Genomic DNA, 21,466 nt, shown 5'->3' on the forward strand with positions numbered 1-21,466 from the left:
GAGGTCTTGTGAGTCACCAGCTTCCTTCCAGCTGCTCCGCTGACTCGACGTCAGATTCTCTTGGCTCTCAAGGGGGGAATGTGCCTGGTTCTGGGGAAGTGGTAAAGTGGTCGTCAAACCTGCGCCCAGAGGGCACCCTGCAGCCCCAGCCCAGTCCGAGGCGCTCTGGGGTAAGAATCAGATCCAGGTATAAACTGCTGCGCACCTGCTCGCGAGGCCTGCGCTAGAAAACAGTGAAAACAGACACCACACGAGGCGGACGGCCTCACGGCGGTTTCCTAAGGTAGAGACGGGCTCCACACACGTCGTGTTCTCCGCCGGCTTCTCTGCTCCTACCTGGGAGCTCAGGGGGTTCCCAGAGCTCATCCGATCCCAGGTGTTCTGCCACCGGAAAACCTTTACTACTGGACGAGAGCAGTCCACGGAGCAGGAGCAGATGCCCTGGCCTGGACCCCAGGCAGACCACCACGGCTGTGTGCCGCTGGGCCACGTGACCCTTCCTGAGCACGGGTCTCCTGATCTGCAGGCTGAGGAATGACACTGGCCTCCCAGGGCTGTGGCAGGCGCGGGGTGCTGGCCGCAGAGGGCAGCGTGCACCGAGGGGTGCGGGCGAGTGTGCCGGAGGCAGCCTCTGCTCCTCTGCCATGTGAGGAGGAGGACTCTACCTGCTCTGTGCTGGGGCTGGGCCTTGAACCCGTCCTCGGGAGCCCTGAGGGTTGGCTTCAGGAACAGGGGACATGGGAGCAGTGCCCTTCTACCGTGCAGCTGATGTGTGCCAGCCGTTCTGGGCACAGCGGTCGGGGAACTCACTGTGTGTGCACGAGGGCCAATCGGCACTTTCCGCCGTTTCTTTTTCAATTGTGATAAAGCCCCCGTCACGTCGCGCTTGCTGCCTCCCACTGTGAAGGTGCCGTTCCCTAGGTTGAGCGTGCTCACACGGGGTGCGCTATCCCCGTCTTTTATGGGAACTAACTGAAGTTCACGGCCATGCAACAGGGTACGGTGGGAGCAGGAAGCTGGGACCTGAGCCCAGACTGCCTGGCTCCAGGGCTCCCGTGAGCACATGCCGCGTGAGCCGCTGCTGGGCCAGCGATGCTGGCACAGGCCGCCCGCGACAGGCCCACCGAGTCTGCAGAACGAGCCAAGGCAGAGCCAAGGTCAAATGTGGATGGAGGACAGGCTTGGTGTCCTCCCACACTCCCAGCAAGGGCTCTCCAGACCTACTCCTGTCCATGAGCAAGCAGGGAGTGTCCCCTGCTGTCACAACCAGGAGGCTCAGGGCAACAGTCACTGGGAGTGGAGCGGCACTCAGTTCTTGGGAACTCTTCCCCCCACCTCCCAAAGGTGTCTGGGGCGTGTGGCTAGCATTCCCAGGCAGGCTCCATGGTCACTGCCGTGTGGCTGCCGGGAGAGTGTGTCCCTGTGGCACGCTGCAAGTGAGGGACCTTGAGGGTCCTGCGGAGACCATGTCCTTGCCGGCCGTGTGCCCTGCTCTGGGCCTCCCCAGGCTTTCTCTCCATGACTGCCCCGGGAACCCCCTAAGGAACCCCTGTACTTGTATTTACGTGGTGCTGAGGACCGGACCCGCGCCCGCACAGGCCAGGCGAGAGCTCTACCGCGAGCCACGGCTCCAGCCCTCAGGCTCACTTTTGAGTGGAGTCTGGTCCCCAAACCCGACGTGACCCCCTGAAGCTCATCTCTTAGGTCTGAGAGCCAGAAATCTGGGAGAGGAGCTGTCCAGGTGGGAGTCTGAAGCCCCACCCCTGCTTCTTGTCCCCATCAGGGTTAGGAGAGGGCGGGCCTCTGCTGCTCCGGCCGCCAGCCTGGTTTGGAAGTGGTGGTCTCAGGGGAGAAGACCCTTGAACCACAACTTTGCAGGTTTGTGCCTGACCCATCAGAGGCAGGTCTCGAAGGACTCGGGTAGGGCGCAGAAGATAGGGGAACACCCTGTCTGGGGCAGGGTCACCCTGAGGACTATCACGCTGGCCTCCGGTCAGAGCCATGGGAAGCGGCCGAGTCACTTCCAATGGCAGCTTTGCAGGAAATGGGGTGTGAGCAAGAACTGAAGCTGCCGACGGCACCCTGCCTTGGGTGAGCTCGGGGGCCGTGGTCTGAGCCTCAGTTTCCTATCTGAAGAGCAGCGCAAGGGACGTCAGGCGGGTGGATGGTGACATGGATGCCAAGCAGCCAGTCCTCCGATCACAGCCCCCGCCTCCAGGGACAGGCCTCCAAAGGAGCCGGCTGGCTCGTGGGGTGGGGCCTGGGGTCTGGCCCGGGCACACTTGAGCTCCAGCCTGAGTGGGCGGAGGGGGACATTTGGTGTGACCTTGGGAAGGTGGCTTCCTCACACAGAAAAGGGTTGATCGGATGAGAATAACGCAGAAAGTGCTCAGCAGCTCAATACACTTAAAAAAATAAGGCCCGGGTGGGAGTCCAACTTCTGTAACTCACTGGCCCAGGTCCAGAGCCCTGAGCAGGGAGTGAAGGCCAGCAAGGGGTAGTGGGGGATCAGAAGCTGCGGGAGCAGGCCTCCTTCCTGTGTGACTCCAGAAAGGGTATTTTTGCCTTGGGGAGCTGGAAGGAGAATTGGTTCTAGTTTTATAATCGGAAAGAAGAAAAATCTCAGGCCTAAAAACTCTGTTTCTGGGAAGCAGCACCACAAGACGACACCGGCACCCAGTCAGTGCCGGGGCGGGGTCAGGCTGGTGTCTATGGATTAAACATCCATCCCTTCCTCCCTCTTCTGGATGTCAGGGCCAGCTCCGCGGTCAGCTCAGCCGGCTCCTGGCAGCACTGGCTGCCACCTGGGTGTTCCTGCTCAGCTCGGCAGCTGCCCGGGCGGCCCTGGGACTGCACCAGGCTCTTCCACAGAACTCTGAGTGTTCTGGGCCAGGCACTGACAGAGCAGGTCGGTTCACCTTTGATGACGATAACAGGACAGTAGAGCTTGGCCCTTACGGCACGAAGGCCAGCTCTCCTGCCGGCACCCTCAACCACTGCCAGCTGGTGCCAGGGACCGGCCTGAGAGAGACAGGAGCACCTGTGCCACGGAGGGGCCAGTCTGCTGGGCTCATGCGCTCATCCGCCTCCGCCCCTGAGCGCGACTTCCCAAGTGTCAGGACTGCTGCGGACGAGGCAGGGTGGCCCCTTGCCTGGGTGGCTTCTATTCTAGCACAGGATAGTGGCAGCCAAGAGGAGAGTAACTAAGACAGTCTCAGCTAAAGGTACGGGCTACAGAAATCGTGGAGGTCAGTCTGGCAGTCCTCACAACTTTAAATGAGCACCTGGCCTGGCTTCCTCCCGAGGGGCCTGCAGACAGGTGCTCAGACGAAGCCTGGGCGGGATGTTCACTGCACTGTTCATGCAGCCAGATGGTGGAAGTGACCCAGGTGTCCAAAGACGGGGAGCAAATAAACACGGCGTGGCCTAGCCATCCAACGCAGCTCATTTAGCTCAGACAGGGACGCAGGTTTGACACAGGCGACAGCCCAGACAAGCCCCGGGGACATTGTGTGGACTGGAAGAAGCAGGCACAGAGGGCGGCATGTTGTATGATGCGTGGAAACGTCCAGGACAGGTAACAGTGACAGAGACGGAACGAGCCCGTGGCTGCAGGGGCTGCGAGAGGAGGCGGTGGGAGGGACTGCTGTGCACTGTGGCATCTGATGTTGGGGGCTTGGGAACTAGTGGGTGCTCACGGCCGTGAAATGCTGGAGCTGCCCGCCCTTGAGTGGCTCCTTTTATGCAAGGTGAACATCGTCTTGGTTTAAGAAATGGACACGAGCTGCCCTGCAGAGAGGGACCAGCTAGGCCGGGGCTTGGGAAGGCCAGAGGTATCGGAGTGAGTCCTGAATGAGGAGGGCTCTGGGCAGAGGGGGACCTGAGGACAGAGGCCCTGAAATGGGATGTGCTTGGCCCGGGGAGGCCCAGAGAGAGAGCCTTCGTGGCTGACGGGCCTGTGTTGCCTGCAGAGCTCGGGGAGAGAGCTCCGAGCCCATCCTGGGGGCAGGGGGACCGAGAGGGCTGGGGGCTGAAGCACTGGAGGTACTTGGCTCTTGCTGTGCTGGGGACAAACCCAGGGCCTCATGGATGCTAGACAAGTGCTCGACCACGGAGCTGCAGTGGGGGCTCACTGAGCCCGTCAGCGAGGGCCAATGAGGTCACCCACCTGTGGCTCTGCTCTGTGAGCTCTGGGGGTCACTCTGACCCACTCCCACCCACTCATCTATAAGCAGCCTCGCCCCAGCCTGCAGAGGAGCCAGGAGGAAGGGATGCACTGCTCTGGAGGCCACAGCCTGGCCTTCAGGGGCCTCTGTCCCCTCTTCCTGGGAGAGCCAGGGTCACTTCTGGGAACAGCCTCTGCTCTGGGGTCTCCCTGGCAGTGGGCGCTCCTGGTGTCCATGGCGAGAGCAGCAGGGGGCTAGCTCGTGTGCCCTCCCGACCACAGCAGGTTCTGGAAAGCAGCTGGCACCGTGGTGCGTCCATGAGGGGACAGACCAGGAGGAGCACCTCCGAGATGCCCCAGCTCATGCCAGGTCGAGGCCTGGAAGCCCCTGTCTGCCCACTGCTACCACGGGTCCTCCCCATCCTGGCAGGTGCACGCACAAGCCTCTCCCTCCCCAGGGCCCACAGTCCAGGGGCAAGAACCAGAGCCACACAGCCAGAGGGCGGAACCCGTGCTGTCCTACGGAGCCAAACGGAAGCAGAGAGGCACCAAGTGGCCACCAGTCACCCATGAGTTCTCCCCAAGGAAGTGAGAGGTCTGTTTCCATCAAACACACCCTTCACAGCCTGCTCTGGGACGATTACCAGAAGACGTGTCCTGAAGCAAGCCCTGCTACAAGCCACCTGAGATGGGGCCAGAGCTGTTTCCTCTTTTGCTACTTATCGCCCAGGCAGAAGCAATGGCCCCACACAGCCAGGGGCTGCAGGCTGTGGCAAGGACACCACTCCAGAAGGTGAAGGGGGCATGCGAGACCCTCAGTCCCCACGGCGGTTGCAGAAGCTGCCCCCTGGAGGCTCACCAGGCCAGGCTCTGAGGACCAGCCCTCCCAGCCTCCCCTGCTCCCCCTCTTGCCCTACACTCTTGCTCACGGGCAGGACAGCAAAATCCAGCAGCAAGCAGCCTGCCCCCTGCCACCCGGCCGCACCTGCCCCGACACACGTCTCGCTCCCTCGAAAGAAATTATACGAAAGAATGCTACTAGGGTCTTCTGGGTCTCAGTGTCTCACGTCCCTTGATCACAGTGTCACAGACTGAGCCATCCAATGTCCAGGGTCCCAGATGGAACACCAGAAAGACCAGCAGTTCTGAGGAAGGAGGGGACTGCCCCAAGGTTGTGCAGAGAATAAGTAAAGAACTCTACAGGGAGCCGCAGGGCAGGGGCTAAGGTGCAGCAGAGAAGAGAAGGTGCAGGCTGGGGCCCCAGGCAACGGCTGTCTCCATGGGGGAGAAAGGTCACAGCAGGTAGGAACCACAGCGCCACGGAAATGGAGATGACCAGGCTACGCGATGGAGGAGAGGGCGAAACCCTAGTAAGGGGGGGTCAAAAAGGCCTCTGGCGCAGGAGGCGGCTGCAGCACCCAAGACCTAGGCAAGAGTATCCAGTGGAAGGTCCTGAGGCAGGACCGGGCCCGGGGAGGGTGACAGGGCTTCTCAGCATGTGCCTGGGATCCTGGTTGTCCTAGAAACAGCAGGACATCATCTGCCCTTCAGAGTCGTGTTCCCAGGGGCCACACCATGTGTGCCATCCCAGGAGCAGAGGCAGATGGGAGAACCCAGAGGTGAGCTGTCAGGTCAGACACAGGGCCCAGAATGTCAGACAATCTCCCTGTTTTGGAGACAGAGTCACTCTTTATGGAATGTCCACCTGCAATAGACTCTTGTGTTTGCACACCAGGGATCTATACGGACGTTATGCTGTGACCCATCCCCGTGGGAACTAGAGCTAGGCCCTCCTGAAGAGGGACTCCAGGGCCGAGTGGGGGCTGCTGCGGCAGCCAGCGGGGGGACTGAAGGTGGGGGCCGAGTGAGGCAGCTTTGTGGCAGGAGCCAGCTGGGGCTGCACCTCCTGGTGACCACACCAGATCCGAGGGAGAGGTGAGGCTCATCCTGCTGCGATGCGGAGCCGGGGGAGGCTGGGGACGGCGTGGCCAGAGCGCCATTCTGGAAAGACCCGGCTGGCTGAACGCAGAGGGCGGGGAGACTACAAGTGGGGGTGATGGGGGACGCAGGCCCAGGCTCAGGGACCCCTGTGTGCTCTCTGAACTGCACTCGGGGGCCATGCTACGGCACGGGAGGAGGGCAGTGAGGCCTCTCTCAGAGGGAGACATAAAATAACGCCCTTCCCCCTCCTCAGTGGCACATCAGGGGAGTCAGGAAAGAGACCCAGGCGCGGGTGGACGGTCACCTTCCTTAGCTACCGGCGACAGCCTGCAGTCTCACAGCCTGGGGTTAGGGTCAGGGTCAGCATCCAGGACGTCCCACCCACCCCTGCCTGGAGGCCAGGCCACTGGAGGTGGCCACACTCCCAGCACCTGATCTCCCACCTGCCCTGAAGCCCAGGGAGTGGAGAGGTGCACAGACGTCACCATAAGGCACTCTGCAAACTGGAACAATCCCGCAGGCTGAAGGATCGCACCCGAGTCTACTGTTTCACATTCTACCTCACTTGAAAAGGGATTGGTGGGGTCCCAGTTTTTCTCCTTCATCAATAAGTTCTGGTACTGAAAGAAACCGGATCACCCAAAGAAAGAAGTTCTCCGGGGACCCACCTGCATTTAGTTAACTTTGACTCACAGTGTGGATTACATCCAGTGAGCAACTGTCTACAGCCCTGAACAAGGAGCCCTCCGCGCCCGGGATCGCACCCTGGATGGCACCTGGATGGCACCTGGATGGCCCCCTGGAAGGCACCTGGATGGCCCCCTGGATGGCACCTGGATGGCCCCCTGGATGGCACCTGGATGGCCCCCTGGATGGCACCTGGATGGCACCTGGAAGGCACCTGGATGGCCCCTGGATGGCCCCTGGATGGCACCTGTAAGGCACCTGGATGGCCCCCTGGAAGACACCTGGATGGCCCCTGGATGGCACCTGGATGGCCCCTGGAAGGCCCCTGGATGGCACCTGGATGGCCCCCTGGAAGGCACCTGGATGGCCCCTGGATGGCACCTGGATGGCACCTGGATGGCACCTGGATCGGCAGCATGGCTTCGCATCCCTAGCTGAGGACAGGCAGGGCGGCTGTCCACTGCAAGGCCGGGCGGGTTTTTCAGAGGGCAATAGTCACAGGCTGTGGGTGGCACAGGGGACGGGGGCATTTTCCCCAGAGTCCACGTTGGGATCATATCTATCGAGATGAAAAGCCTTGCCTTCTGATTTGGCAGACCTCCTGCTGGAAATCCACCCTCAGACGTGGGAGATGTGCAGTTGGACAAAGGCGTCTCAGGGAGGTTCACTATGACACCGTGAGAGCAAAGCCCTGGAAATGACCCAAAGGTCCATCAATATGAGAGGGTCACAAAGGATGCTTTGTTCAACCCTTCAACAGAACACCACGGCAGTTAGTGACCATGAACTCAAGTCTGTGTGCTAATGTGTGACACTGACTTGGCACCGAGTGTGTAGAGCCGAGGTGCACAATCACACGCATGGTGGAACCTGTGTGTGAAAACCAACTCACAGAAGCATACGTATTACACACAAGTAAACATTCCCAGAAGGACATGCGAGAATTCAACAGTGGTTACTCGGGAGCAAAGATGACTCATTTTTCATTTCATCACGTCTTGTCTGATTTTTAAAAATCATTTCTGTGCAACACACACATACAGAGGAAACATACAAAATCAAATATAGACCCTAATCCCCTGGATTTGGGGTGGGTTCTCAAGGTTGCACTTTGTTCTTAAATCTGTTTTTGAGGACATTTCATGACCCATGCAATTCAAGGTCAAACCTCGAACACAGTCGGGGCTGGGTGGCTAGGGAGCGTGCCACTTTTCTGAATTCGGTAATGGAGACAAGGGCTCTTTCGAGGGACAGAGGGCTCTGGCGCACCCGGAGTTACTTAAAGCCCGCACACGGGAACAGGAAGGAGCGCCACTCTTGGGGAGAAGCAGTCCTTTCTGCTCTGCCAAAGCGGCCTTGAACTCTCCACTCACACTTCCCTTTTGTTGGGAGGGCAGGAGGTGGCCAGAGCGGCTCTGGAGAAAGTGGAAAGAGCTGCTCCTGGACGGGGGACGCAGCCTGTGGGCGGCAGGGCCCTTTCCCAGGGCTCGCTTCTCGGGGCACGCCAGGGACTGCACACGCCATCTCCTCAGCCATCGTTCCTGGAGGAGGAAATTACTCTCCCATGGCCTCCTTACTAGTGACTCAAGTATTTCCAAGAAATTTCCAAGAAACTTCTTAGTCTTAGTTCTGAGAAGTCTCTCCACACACCCAACAAATCTCTGGAAAACCAAACCAAGGCACAAAATACCCACGGGAGAGCCAAGACTGGTTCCTGGGCTTGTGTTGAACGGGGCCACGCTCTGACGCAGCCTGAGAAGCTGTGTCACCCGGCACGTCAAGACCCTGGATTCTGAGAGAGGGAGGGGGCTCACGAAGGCCCAGCAGAGAAGGCCTTCCGACTCCCACAGGGAGGGGTCTTACCCGGCACCTTGTCCACAGATGCAAACACAGAGCGCTGCACGGTGGGGTCGCTGCTGCCCCGGCGACACTGGTCATAGAATCGGAAAGGCAGGTGCTGGGTGGAGGCGGAGGAGCCAAGTCCAAACCCCAGGACTTCGGTTCTTGGCTGGATCGGGAGGTCCAGGAGGGCTGTAACCAAACAGCACACAGTTCATTCCTACCATGGAGGGGAAAAGGCAGGCGAGCCTGGACAGAGAGTGGGCTGCAGGAGCTGTGGCTCTGCCAGCCATGGCCCTTGGAGATGCCAAGCAGGCAGCCTTGAGCTGGCACCAACTACACTGAAGAGTCCAACTGGGCATCGATGAGGGCTTCAGGCGAAGGTTGAAACCAAGAAGAGAGGCTTCTGCGCCTGATCTTCAGGTGGAGAGGACGCAGCCAGTTCTGCTGTGGCTGGCGTCTGCTGCCGTTTCAACCTTCAAGCAAACAGGGCCGATCCTGCTTCGAAAGCTCACATGTATGTGCAGAGATGAAGGAAAGACTCGCAGAGCCTGAAGGGATCGGCTCTGGGACCCCAAGGCCCAGCTCTGTGGGCGCTGGGGGCCTTATGTAAAGTGGCGGAGTGTTTGCACAGGACCTACACCAGTCATTCCTCGGGTGACTTACCCGCAACACAGAGTGGTCATGCTGCATTTAGGGAATAATGACAGGGAAAAAATGTGCCCGTGTTCAACACATTTTTTTTTTCCCCTGAATATTTCAATCCCTGGGTAGCTGAAGCCACGGATGTGGGATCCACCGCTGTGCAGGGCGGACTGTGCCCGGGTGGTGTGTGAGGGAGAGCAGTCACGGGACTCTGCATGTCAGCGCTGTCACCCTCCTCCCCATAAACAGCTACCTGATATATCACCTCAGAGGGGCGTTTTAAAACCAATTTTAGAAACACCCCAGGCGCTGGTTCCAACAGCCACTTTGCAGCATGATTCTCGATTTTCAAATGAAATATCTGGCCTTCACGCCCACTGCGAGAAACTGCTTTACATAAAAAAAAAAAAAAAAAAAAAAACCTCTGAAAATAAATCTTAAAGAAGAAAAGTCTGAGTGCTCGGAGTCACTTTGCACATTACAGAATGCTTCTGTCATGATCTGCAGGCCAGGTTTCAGCCCAGTGAGAACAAGATGGGGGTCTCCCCGGGAGGCAGGCGGTGCCAACCAGGAGGCACGCCCAGAACCACCCTCCACGGGTTTATTTTTAGGTCAGCCCTTGAGAAAGCGCCCCACCCCACCTCGGGCTGGACATTCCCCAGCAGCCACGCCAGGGACGGCCCAGCCTGGGCTGTCCAGAGGTACTGGGTACCCTGAGAGAAGCTGTGCACAGTTCTGGATGCTGACAGGACACCACCTTCTCCTGCTCACCACGGGTGGCCACGCCTGGCTTCCACTCATGACCCAACAGGACACCCAGGCCCTGCCTTCCCCAAGACAGCTGGGCCTCCCTGACACCATGGTGATGGTCTCCTAGCCGATTCCCCACTGTACCTGAGAGACGCCAAGCCTCATCTGAATTCAGGGCTGGGTGGGGCCGGGGAGGGGAGCCGGAGTTCAGAGGAGGGAGTTCAGCCTTGGGGTCCTGCCAACTGGCTCTCTGGGTGACTGGCAAGTTGCTGAGCCCCAGTTTCCTCCTCTGTAAAGCGGGTCACGAGCCCCATAAATGGAAGGTTTTTCAGGCTCAAGGTGGTACCGGAAGGTTCAGGTATCCCGTGTCAGTCAGTGGAGGAGCCAGAACACCTGTCACACACTGCCTGCCTCTTCCAGCCTCTGGCCTGCCACGGAGGATCCCCTGCTCTCCCATGTGGCCCTAGACACTCTCAGGTGACCAAGCACTTCGGAAGCGGGCGTCTCCGTGCAAAGCCTCCATCCCCATGGTGCACCATGAGTCCGCGCACGTGTCCCCCTCTCCAGGAGCGCGGGTCTCTGCAGGTCACTGTGAGAAGCCCAGTGGCAGCCCCGTGGCTGCTCCTCCCCGGGAGGCCCAGAGGACAGCCCGCCCACGGCACTCACCGGCTATCCTCTGCATCTTCATGCGCCTGGCCTGGATGCGCCCCACGGCCAGGCGCTGCTTGGCGATGATGCAGCGGATGTGGTCCGAGAAGACGAAGGTGGCCTGGAGGATGGGGAAGGGCTTGGAGTGGGGGCTGGAGGGGGGCCTGTGGATGGTGATGTTCAGGGCGCGGCTGTCGTCGTACTCGCCGGTCACCTGCATGTCCTGCAGAGCAAGGAGGCAGAGGTGCGCGTCAGGTTTCAGGGGGGGGCATCTGCCAGGCCTGTGGGACCCAGGATCCCCCCAGTCGACTCTGCTTATGCCTCCCCGGTCTGACAAACTTGGGGGTGGGCACAAACCAACCAGGCCCAGGGGGAGAAGGCAGGGAGGGACGCACAGTGGTCAGTGTTGGGTGTGGTGGCTGGCACCCATTTCCATGAGGACTTCGAGGCCTGGCAAATAAAAGGGCTCACTAGCTTCTTCAAGGGCCACCTGTCACTCAACAGGCAACTTCCACAATCGTTCCTGCTGGGCAACCAGAGATGGCTACGCGATCCCACCTCCATGGGGCGTGGCCGTAGGTGTGCTGGTCTGTCTCCTGGCTTCTCTAACAACAGGAGACTGTGTGTCCTTTCTAGGTCTTTGAGGACCTTCTGTCTCCTAAGGAAGGGGGAGGGAAGGCCATTCGGCGAGATCTGAAGACACTGTGCATGGAGGCAGAGAGGCCCACTGCCGTGGAGCAAGGGAAAGGGAGGAAGCTCCTCCAATCCCAAACCCCAGAACGGTGCCCGCGGGGAGCCTGGAGCCTGCGGCTGGGTGGTGATGTCACCCGGCAGACAGACAGTCACAAAGGCCAGCCATGCCAGAGAGGGTGGGAGGCGCGGACAGTCCTGGAGGAGGGGTCACACCTGGTGCGGGTCCCTGGGAACAGTGGCTGCGTCCCAGTGGAGGGAGGCTCACTGGGGCCTGCAGCCTGGAGCAGAGAGCAAGGCCTCTACAGAGGCACGACCAAGAGCAGCCTCCGGACGGCGACCCAAAGGAAAGGCTGTGTGGCCTCACTGTCTGAGGGAGGCCAGGTGTGAGCCCTTCAGGGAGGAAACGGTCTCCTGACATACATTCTAAAGGAAATGGGTCATAAGCCTAGATATAAAGAGCCCAAGTCGCCCAATGGACAAGGTCTTACACGCGAGTCTCGTTCAAAGCGAAAGGTTCTATGGCTGTCGCTCGCATCATTCTCTGTAAGAGACATGTTTAAACTAGAAAGATCCTGAAGGAGAGGAGGCGGGGGTGAGCAAGAGTGTATTGCAGAGTCTCTTCAAATATGTAGGTGGCTCTTGTGACCCACAGTGGGCAGGGCCAGCAGGCCATGCTACAGGGAGGTGGGTCAGCTGGCAAGGTCTTTCCAGGAATGAGAACTGCACAACACGGAAATGGGCTGCCTCACAGTAGGGCGGACCCAGGCGAGGACGTGCTTGCTGGGAACTCGGGGACCGGGGGTGACAGGTGTGAGTGGCCAGGCTGCTCCTGAGCCTCCGGTTCTTTGTCTCACTCAACAAAGAAGATGGCACTGGCCGTCTCTCATCGACAGACAGCTCCCACTTGGTGCGAGGCGATTCAGAGCCTTTCCGCGCTGGAGTCGGGGCGAGCGGAAGGGAGTCCTCAGAGCTCTGGTGGCAAAGATCACTAAGGGAGGAAGTTGGCAGGGCCTCTTAACACTTAAAACAGGCACATGCCACGTCTCAGTCATCTGCCTAGGGAGATCCTGACCAAGTGCACCTGGAAGTGAGACCGATTCCGCTCAAGGCGCACTGCTGGAAAGGTGAAACAGAGCCCTGGCTCAGCATGCCTGGTCCAGACCCGCGGCAGTCAGAGAAAAGCAGCAGGTGCGCGTGCTCTGACATGGCGAGCTCGCTGAGGGACGCCACTGAGTGAAGAAGGCCGAGTTGCAATATGTTCCACGTGACACCAAGGAAACACACACTCTGAAATGTATGGACAGTCACCCTTTGGGGCCCACAAGGACCCTGAGGATACCAGAACCTGCAGGGGCCCATGTCTTTTATGTAAAGAGGACTGGAGCAGACAGCATATCATGGACACGTCCTCCCCTAGACTTTAAACCATCTCCAGATCACTCAAAACACCTCACGCCATGTAATGCTGCTTAGAAAATAAAGATAAGAAGAAAGTATGTATATTCAGTTCAGATGCCATCTTTTTCAAAGACTTTTTTTTATCTACAGTTGGTTGAAGATGCAGATGCACATACAGAGGGCTGACTAGACACAACTTTAAAAACTAGTATGTGTCATTATGCACATTTGGCACAGAAATAGATCTGCAAGCATCAGTCTGATAACGGAGGTCATCTCTTGCAGGGGAGAGGGGTGTGGGTTTTGGTCAAAGAGGACTTGGCCCTTATCTGTGCAAAGTCTTAGCTTTCTCCACGGACAATCTGTTCACACCCTCCTGGCATGGTTAGAAACGGTCTACAAAGATGAAAACTGGGTATGTGGGTCTGTGCAGGGAACTTGGAAGCAATTCCAGAATTTTTGGTCATCTTACCTGCAGAAGGCCTGCGAACTTGACCACTCCCCAGCCAAGCCGGGACACATCAGGCTCCACCAAACTCATCTGGTAAATGTCGACAGCCAGGAATCGCTGGACCATGCCACCGTCCTTGGTGATCACTGTGCACGCGATCAAGTCACTGTTATCTGGGAAGAGCGAGCAGAGAGAAGAATGAGTGCGTGTCTGGCTGCCGGCCTGGGAGGACCCCCCACTGTCTCTCGTTCTGCCAGGAAGCAGAGCTTGGAAGGCCTCGAGCCCCTCAGGACTGGTCTGAGACCCTCCTCAGCCAGTCACGGTGGGCAAGTTCCTTTACCTTTCTGGGCCTCAGACCCCTCATCTCAAAAAGCGGCAACAACGCACAGCCTCAAAGCACCGTCTGTTGGGACTGATATAAAGTACGACAAACCCTTAGTTCAGAGTTCACTGCGTGTCGAGTACTCGAACTGCGGCTTAAAATAACAAGAGCTGGGGCTGAGGATGCAGCTGGCGGTGGAGGAGCTGCCTGGCACGTGTGGGCTCTGGGTTCCATGCCCAGCACGGCAAAGACAAGGTCCCAAGAGCGCGAGCCAAGAATCCCAGGGCACTGCAGCACCTCCTATGGACCTAGAATGGCAGTCTGAGACGGCGTCACCAAGATCAAACAGGAAGAGTCTCTTGCTCTCTATAACAGCACCACGAAGCCCCCGACTCGGTGTCCGGCAACCCAGTGCCAAGCTCTGCACTAGAGGGTGCAGGACCCTGGGCATGGACGAATGTCCTGATCTGAGATGTTTGCTGCAGCCGAGGAGGACAGATGGGAAGGTCACATAGCCGGGGTCTGTGCGTGGGGACCCTTCCTTCTTCTCCTTGAAAGTCATCCCCAAACTCCAATCTTAGTTCTGCCCTTGAGGGTGCTGAGGACAGCTCAGTAACACGGGACAGCCGCACCTACTTCCTACTTTGAGTTCTCTCCAGGGAAATCCTGTGCCACACGTTTTAAAAAAAGGTCGTCAAACCAGGAAACACTCAAAATGTCCCCAAGCCGGGAAACAACTTTTGTGATTTTTTTCCTCCCCAGATGGAAAATTATAGACTCACGTAAAACTCATGCCTGACCAGACTGTGAGTGGTGGTCACCTGTGGGGAGGGAAGTGAGAACCGGGGTGGGAGGGTATGTGGGGGATGGATCAAAGGAGAGTTTCCACTTTTGCTCTGTGTGCCCCCCTTTTACTTGAAATTATTTCAAAATGAGAGTATTCAAGATATTCTTCTGAAATACACTAAAAACTCCAGTTAAAAATCATACACATGTGGGGCTGCGGGTGTAGCTCAGCAGGTGTCTGGCCCTGGCCCCATCGCAGCATCGCCCAGATGACCAAACCAAGCAGCCAAACTAAACCCCCCAGACTTATTCACCCCATGTATAATGACGATGGAAGAAAATCACGATTCTAGATGGAAAAGAGGATAGAAATTTGGTGTTCAAAAGGTATCCCCATATGTGACGTACCAAGGGAATCCCTCCTCTAAGGATACGTGCAGATTACCAGCCAAAATAGATAGAAAGCAGAGAAAGGACGATCAGTAGGACAGAGGGAGAGAAGGGGAGCGACTCTGTCAGAAGGAATCCAAATACGGAGTGTGATCAGAATGCTCTAAAACAGAACAACAAACCCACCACCCAGGCGTCCCTACAGACCAACCTGCGCCCAGGGCAGAGGGCAAGCCTATTAATGCAAGTCTGCTTCAAAAAATAGCAGTGTGTCTGATTTTTCTTAACCGCCTTTTGGAGCTGTGATCTATGGATGGCAACATCTACTCATTTGACGGGTCTGGTGTGAACGGAGTCCACGGACGCGCACATCACGGCATTCAGGTTGGAACACCATCACCCCAGTGAGTTCTTGGGAATACTTGGACCCAATATTTGGCTTAAATTTCTTGGGAAAAGAGGAAGGTAGTGCAGATGGTGTAAGTTCTAGCCCCAACTCAGGTATTCCCCGCCCACCACTGGTCTTTTCACCTGCTCTAAGGAGTGAGGAGATGCCCGGGCAGTCAGTCTCTCTGCAGCACAGTCCTGAGGGTGTCCCTGCCAGGTTCGGCTCCTGGGTGCCTGCAGTCCACCCTCCAAGCTTTTACAGGCCGAGTCTTTCCCTGGCTTCAGGACAGCCAGGTCCCCACAGCGCACACTGGCACCGCGTCAGCCGGCTGACTGCCAGGACTTGTGCATCATGTGACCTATGGCGAGACCCGCCCCCTTCCCACCATCCCAGCCACAGGCCCCGAGAAACTTAGGGACTTCCATCCCATCACTGCTTTCTCTGGACACCGTATCTTCTGTATTCTAAAAAACGAAACCTCTTGATCCGGGCAGGCAGGGTGGACGGTCTGGACTCAGTATTTAAGATATTTTCTCAATGAGAATCATTCTAAAAACAGAACAAAACGGCAGCTTTTTCTTCCACGTCTCCTCTCCTCTCCCTGCTCCCAGCAGGACACCTCAGCTTTGCTCTGCGCTCTCATCTGCCGACTGACCCAACTGAGAGTCATCTGGTCAGTGACACTGGGGCTTGTCAGCAGGCCACCGGCCTCCCTCACAAAGCCAAGCTGCCTCGGGCTCCAGGGAAAAGAAGGCCTGCCACCTCCCACCCAGAACAGAAAAGGAGAACAACCCCCCGGAGCAGGAGGGCGCTCAGAAATGCCACGGGCCGTCATTAGAAAACACAGTGTCCCCACGGGCAGGAAGGACCCCTGGGTGGTGAGGGGCATCTGCCGGCTGCACAGGCCACCTTCAGGGACAGGGAGGACGTCTGTGGGCCTCTGGGGTGTCACTTTAGGGAACCTACGCATCCCCTTCAGGTCAGGGTGTGGGCATTCCCGGCTGCAGTGCTGGGGACAGGCGATGGCGTCTGGATGGCTGGATGTCCGGGAGCCAGAGGAACCCAGGGAGCGTGGCTGAGTGAAGGCCAATGTGCCCACACGCTAAGCCGTCGCCTGAGGCCTTCCTGCATGTGGGTGTGGATTTTGGGGCAGTCAGACAGCACCATGCAGGTTCCCATAAGGGATATGGCCATGCGGGAGGGACTAGGTGACAGGTATTTCTGTCATGGTGAACGGTGGCTTCCGGGGCCTCCCTGCCTGATTCGGGAGTGGCCGGTGCAGCTGGCATGAGGATTCCTGGTCACCCACCCAAGCCGCTTTCCAGAATGTGGGGCTTATCCGAACCACCTGGCTCCTTCCCCCAACAACGTCACTCCAATTTCATATAAAGACACTGCACAAAGTTTTTGGAAGACATTCTAGGATACAAACAGCAGAAGATGATAAAGCAGCCATTGGAAAGGGTTCCCAGAGCAGGGACAGAGTAGCCATCACACACAAGGTGCTTGTCCCCGGAGAAGTCAGGAACCACACTGCCGCAGTCTGGCTGGGCACAAATAACCAGGAGGTCACGAGCCACTTGTAGGTTCAAACAGGAACTACTTTATTGCCCGAACCCCACGGGAACTCAACCGGAACTCCACGGAAACTCTGCGAGAACCAACGGGAACTCTGCGAGAACTCAAAAGTAGCGGGCACCCGAGGGAGCAGGAGCCGCCTTATTGCCGGACAGCAGAGGTTTATATACACAACTGAATACACAGCTTGTTTCAATTTAGCATCATCCAGTTACAGCAATCAGTCATTATCTTAATAGTTATACACAGCTTAACTTGATCATCATCATCTTCATGGCTCGCTGGCGCTACCTCCCAACCACTCCTTCCTTCTGGCAAAAGGCCAGGCGCCATCTTGACTTGGTTGTGGCTCCCAACACCACACCAAATCAAGACACCACCTTCTACTCACTCAATATAAAAAGGCTTGATAACATCAGGCATTACAGAGGACACAGAGACTGGCATTCTCAAAGGCTGCTGGTGGGAGAATAAATGAACTCAGGCATTTTGAAGGGCAAATCGGCATTATTTATTAAAACTGAAAGTTTCAGATGCTATGACCTGGCAGTTGGTATGTTCCCAAGAAAAGTGCTCAAAAGTGTGGGGCAAGGGATGTGCCCGGGGATGCCGAGAGCAGCTCTGGGGTCCTAAAGACCCAAGTGTTCAGCCCTAAGGGACAGCCTGAACACAACGGATCGTCACTGGATGTAAGGCCGTGGCGAAAGCAAGAAGCAGGTCAGCTCTCCAGACATGTGCACAGGCCAACCAAGTCTCAAAAATCAGTGCTGAGTGGCAACAGCAAGAGGCAAGGTGGTTTCAGTTCATACGCAAAGTTCTGAGTTTCCAGAGGGGAAATGGACGTGTTACCTGCATCCTTAACACTGAATAAAGACAAAAAGCAAATTTCTCTACATCCTGACAGAAAGGTTTTGTGGTCCTTCTAGGGCCCAATCAGGGAAGGAGAATATCCCTGGGCCCACCTGCGGGCGAGCAGGACCCCCAAGGCTGATCCCCAAGGAAGCAGCTGGTCACGGAGAGCTCTCGGATGACCCCCTTGGTCCACAGCCGGGTGTCTCCCAAACAGCCAGTCCTGGGAGATGAGGTGGGGGTCCAATCCAACCCACATGTGGCGGGTCCAGCTGCCCTGGGCTCCCCAGGCACCAGGCAACACGACACCCAGAGTGAGGTTTCCGGTGCCCGTTGGCAGGGCTGCTCGGGGGCCCAGATGGCGACACAGAGGAGTCTCTGCTCTGGAGAGGAGACCGAGCAGGCGCCGGGCAGACAGATCCACGTGACCCTGAGTTCTGCTCCAGGCAAGGTGGCCGTAGCCGCTACTCCTCAGTGCTGCCTTTTATTTATTTGAGGGCAGAGAAAATTCACTATTTTACTTCTTTAGAAAATAGTAAACTTACTAATATGACTACATAGCATATTGTATGCTCCCGTTTTAAAAGGCATAAAACTTTTTTTTTCTTTTTTTTTGCAGGAGCAATAAATCTTCTGCGTCCCCCTCCCCAGAGACAACCGTGTGCAGATTTCTTGTCATCCACCCACTGTGCATTCCCAAGGGCTCGTGTGGCTATGTCCTGCCCTACCGTTCGCAATGGTGGCAAGACACATGCACCGTCTACACTGAGCTTATGCCACTGAGCCATGTGTCCAGATGACAAAGGACAGAGACCTTTCACAGTGAGGGTGACTCCCATGACTTCACAGCTCCTAACTGAGGATAGTGTCCAGGCTTTTGCTCTATCAGTTGAAGGAATGTTTTATTAACATGCACATGAGAACAAATTCCCAGCAGCAAAACACCTTGTGCTAATTCTCTCCTTAAGCATTTGTGTTTTACTAAAACAAGTTTATTTAAAAAGGAAGCCTCATATCAATACTATGACTAGAAATCCAGAATTTCCTACAATCAATAAGATGATCATGAAGAGAAAGAGAAAGAAAGCAGTTTATTAAATTATGTCTGCTTTTTTGAGTACTGGGGATTGAACTCGGGGGCACTCAACCACTGAGCCACATCCCAGCCCTATTTTGTATTTTATTTAGAGACAGGGTCTCACTGAGTTGCTTAGCGCCTTGCTTTTGCTGAGGCTGGCTTTGAGCTCGTGATCCTCCTGCCTCAGCCTCCTGAGCTGCTGGGATGACAGGCGTGCGCCACGGAGCACAGCATGCCTGCTCTCTTGACCAAAGGGAAACCAAGTCAGATGTTCTAAGGTAAACCAGTGTCTGAGACTTTCTCCTTGCTGCACCAGAATGGACCAGAAGGGCTCAGACATGAATCTTCTTGTGGACGGCACTTTCCCAAGGGGCCTCAGGGGGACCTCCCTTCCAGGGTGCTCTTCTTGCTCACATGGAGAGCCCTGTCTGTGAGCCCTCTCTCCTAGAACCTGGAGGTCCTCTGGGGTTGCTGAGGCCCCGGGAATACCAGAGGAAGTGCTGCTTTTGGTTTTCAGAGGCAAGATCACAAAAATCTTCTCAGAACCCATCCGCCATGCTGTGAGGAAGCCCAAGCAGCCACTTGGACAGCTGAAGGAGAAACCAGGGCTCTGGGTCCCTGGCCAGCCCTGAGCAGGTCCTCCAGTTCTTAGCGGATCCCATTAGAGCAGGGAGGCGCTTCCCCACTGAGCTCTGGGCAAACTGTACCTTCGCAAACAAAACGAATGTCCGTGTTTTTGAGTCACCAGGTCTAAAGGTGGTTTACCTCTCAGCAACATGTAACTGCAGGGGTGACTTATTTTAATTTAGTGCTAGAGACAGTTACAGTTAGAACTGTAAAACTCTTCCAGCACCACCAAGGCGCGACACAGCACATCTTGGAACACTAGATCAGGGCTGGCCACTTTGGATGCTCAGAAGGTCCTGCAGGATTAGGCAGGGCGAAGGGAATACAGTGCAGCCATTTCCCAGCGGTTTAGGATGTCAGGAGAGGAGAAAAGGAGAGAGTATGAAGGAGCCCCCTGCCCCTCCAGGACACAGTCAGGGCCACGTGGCCAGCCACAAACAGCCTGGGCTTTGCAGCCATGGTGACTGGGCTTAACCTCCAGCTCTGCCGCTGATACTCTGTGACCCTGGGCAAGTCGCCTCCCTCTCTGAGTCTCAGGTTCTTCACTGGCAAAACTAAGACGTAATCCCCTTCAGGGCTGCCCAGGGGGCTTGAGAGGGGGTTGGGGCCATGTCCTGAACACCTGGTAGAAGCAGGCTGTGTGGTCTTGTCAAAGGTGGTCACTGTACGTCCAGCCCAAGTCAAATGCCAGGCAGAAGCCTGACTCCCTGCGGCAGAACTCAGGCGGGAGCCCTCCCCTGAGAGAGTCGGGCTTCCTGGACACGTGCTCTTGACCACACCAGGCTTCAGACGGAGACGCCGGATCACAGATCTGGTCATTTCTCAGAACTCCTGTGGGATCATGGAGTAGGCAGGGTGCACGGACCCGGGGCCTGTCCTGCGAGACCCCCCAGGGCCTGTCACCTCCAGTGGCCTCCTACCCACCCAGGTGCTCTCTCCTCCATGTCCTGAGGTCCCCACCCAGACCCCTAGTGCCTGCCACCCTGGACCCCTCCATCACTCCTTCCTTGTCTGGGCTGGTCTCCCTGCCACACTACGCCCCACGGAGGCAGTGCCTTGACCTGACCCTGGCCAGTGCTGAAGTATCTGGGCTGCAGGGGGTGCTCCCGTTCTGAGGCCACTCGGCACGTGGACTGAAGCCTCCTCCAGCTGCCTCCTCTGGCAGGATGTGGCTCATCACTGAGCAGTCAGTGGGCTGACCGACCTGGCTGTATCCAATGATCTCTTCATAATGAAGCACGGATGCCAATGCCGTGATTTGATTCTTAGGATCCAGGAAGTCTTCATCCTTATGGGGGATCTCTAGGCCAGCGGGAGACTGGGTTCGAGGCCACAGCTGGAGTTCAGACTGCAACTGAGGAAGCACTCAGGGTCTTGTAGGGTCCCTCAGGCAGGAGTCGTGGATCAGAGGTCAGGGCGGGCTGAGGATCAGGGCCCAGATCCCTCATGTCTGTGTGTGTGAGTGAGTGTGAGTGAGTGTGAGTGAGTGGGGTGGATTCCAAGAAAGCAGGGCCTGCAGGGAGACCTCCAGGCTCTGGCTCCATTGGCAAAGGATGCTACATGCTGCCCCCCAACCCCCGCCCCTGTGCGTCCATCGGAGCTGAATGGGATTGATCGTGCAGTGGCCCTCAGCAGCAGGGGTCACTGGCTTTCACTGGAATGGGGACGCCGTGGCACTCGGCCTTTGGCTCTCTAATGCCACACGCTGAAAAACAGGGCCGATCTGAAGTGGAGAGCCCGCCTGGGAGCTTCCTCAGGGCCAAGCGCTGCAAGACCGACCTTCCTCGGCAGCGCCCACGAGCTGGTCCCACTGACATGGCTCCAGGGTCCTGTGGTCAAGAGTCTTCCCCAAGGACACAGGTGACAAACGACCTGGTTGAGGCGTGGAGGCCGACGGATGTGTGACCTTCCCACTGTCCTGAGCGAGCGGACCAGAACCTGGGTCCAGTCCCCCGGATGAGGCCAGAGAAGAGGCCTACCTAGTTTCCTCAGAGATGGGCTGTCCGCCATCGGGCCAGCTCTGCCTGGTCCACGCCATGCGAGCTTTCCACAGGCAGGCCCTGCAGGCCGAGGAAGCCACCGATGCTGCTGGCTGCCTCCGGCAAGGCTGCTTCTTCCCTGGGCACGTGGTGACCCTCTTGGTGGGGATCGGAACGCTGCCCGAATTCCAGCCTTGAGCGTCCTCACGCGTGCAGGCTGCACTGATGGGGTGCCGCCGTCCCTGGGCCTTC

At 57.2% G+C, this 21,466-nt stretch overlaps 1 protein-coding gene across 4 annotated transcripts in view; it reads right to left on the reverse strand.

The window, feature by feature from the left end:
* The window catches only part of Clec16a (C-type lectin domain containing 16A), a 175,711-nt gene that overhangs the window by 29,714 nt on the left and 124,531 nt on the right, over nucleotides 1-21,466 (reverse strand). For all 4 annotated transcript variants that reach the window (XM_077106086.1, XM_077106085.1, XM_077106087.1 and 1 more), the window contains exons 19-21: nucleotides 13,239-13,390; nucleotides 10,694-10,898; nucleotides 8,657-8,824 (exon numbers count right to left, since the gene is read on the reverse strand). In XM_077106086.1, the coding sequence (XP_076962201.1) occupies nucleotides 8,657-8,824; nucleotides 10,694-10,898; nucleotides 13,239-13,390 (525 nt within the window). The remainder of the gene's footprint in view (nucleotides 1-8,656; nucleotides 8,825-10,693; nucleotides 10,899-13,238; nucleotides 13,391-21,466) is intronic.

The sequence above is a fragment of the Callospermophilus lateralis genome, chromosome 19 (assembly GCF_048772815.1).
Source record: "Callospermophilus lateralis isolate mCalLat2 chromosome 19, mCalLat2.hap1, whole genome shotgun sequence".
NCBI classification, from domain to species: Eukaryota; Metazoa; Chordata; class Mammalia; order Rodentia; family Sciuridae; genus Callospermophilus; species Callospermophilus lateralis.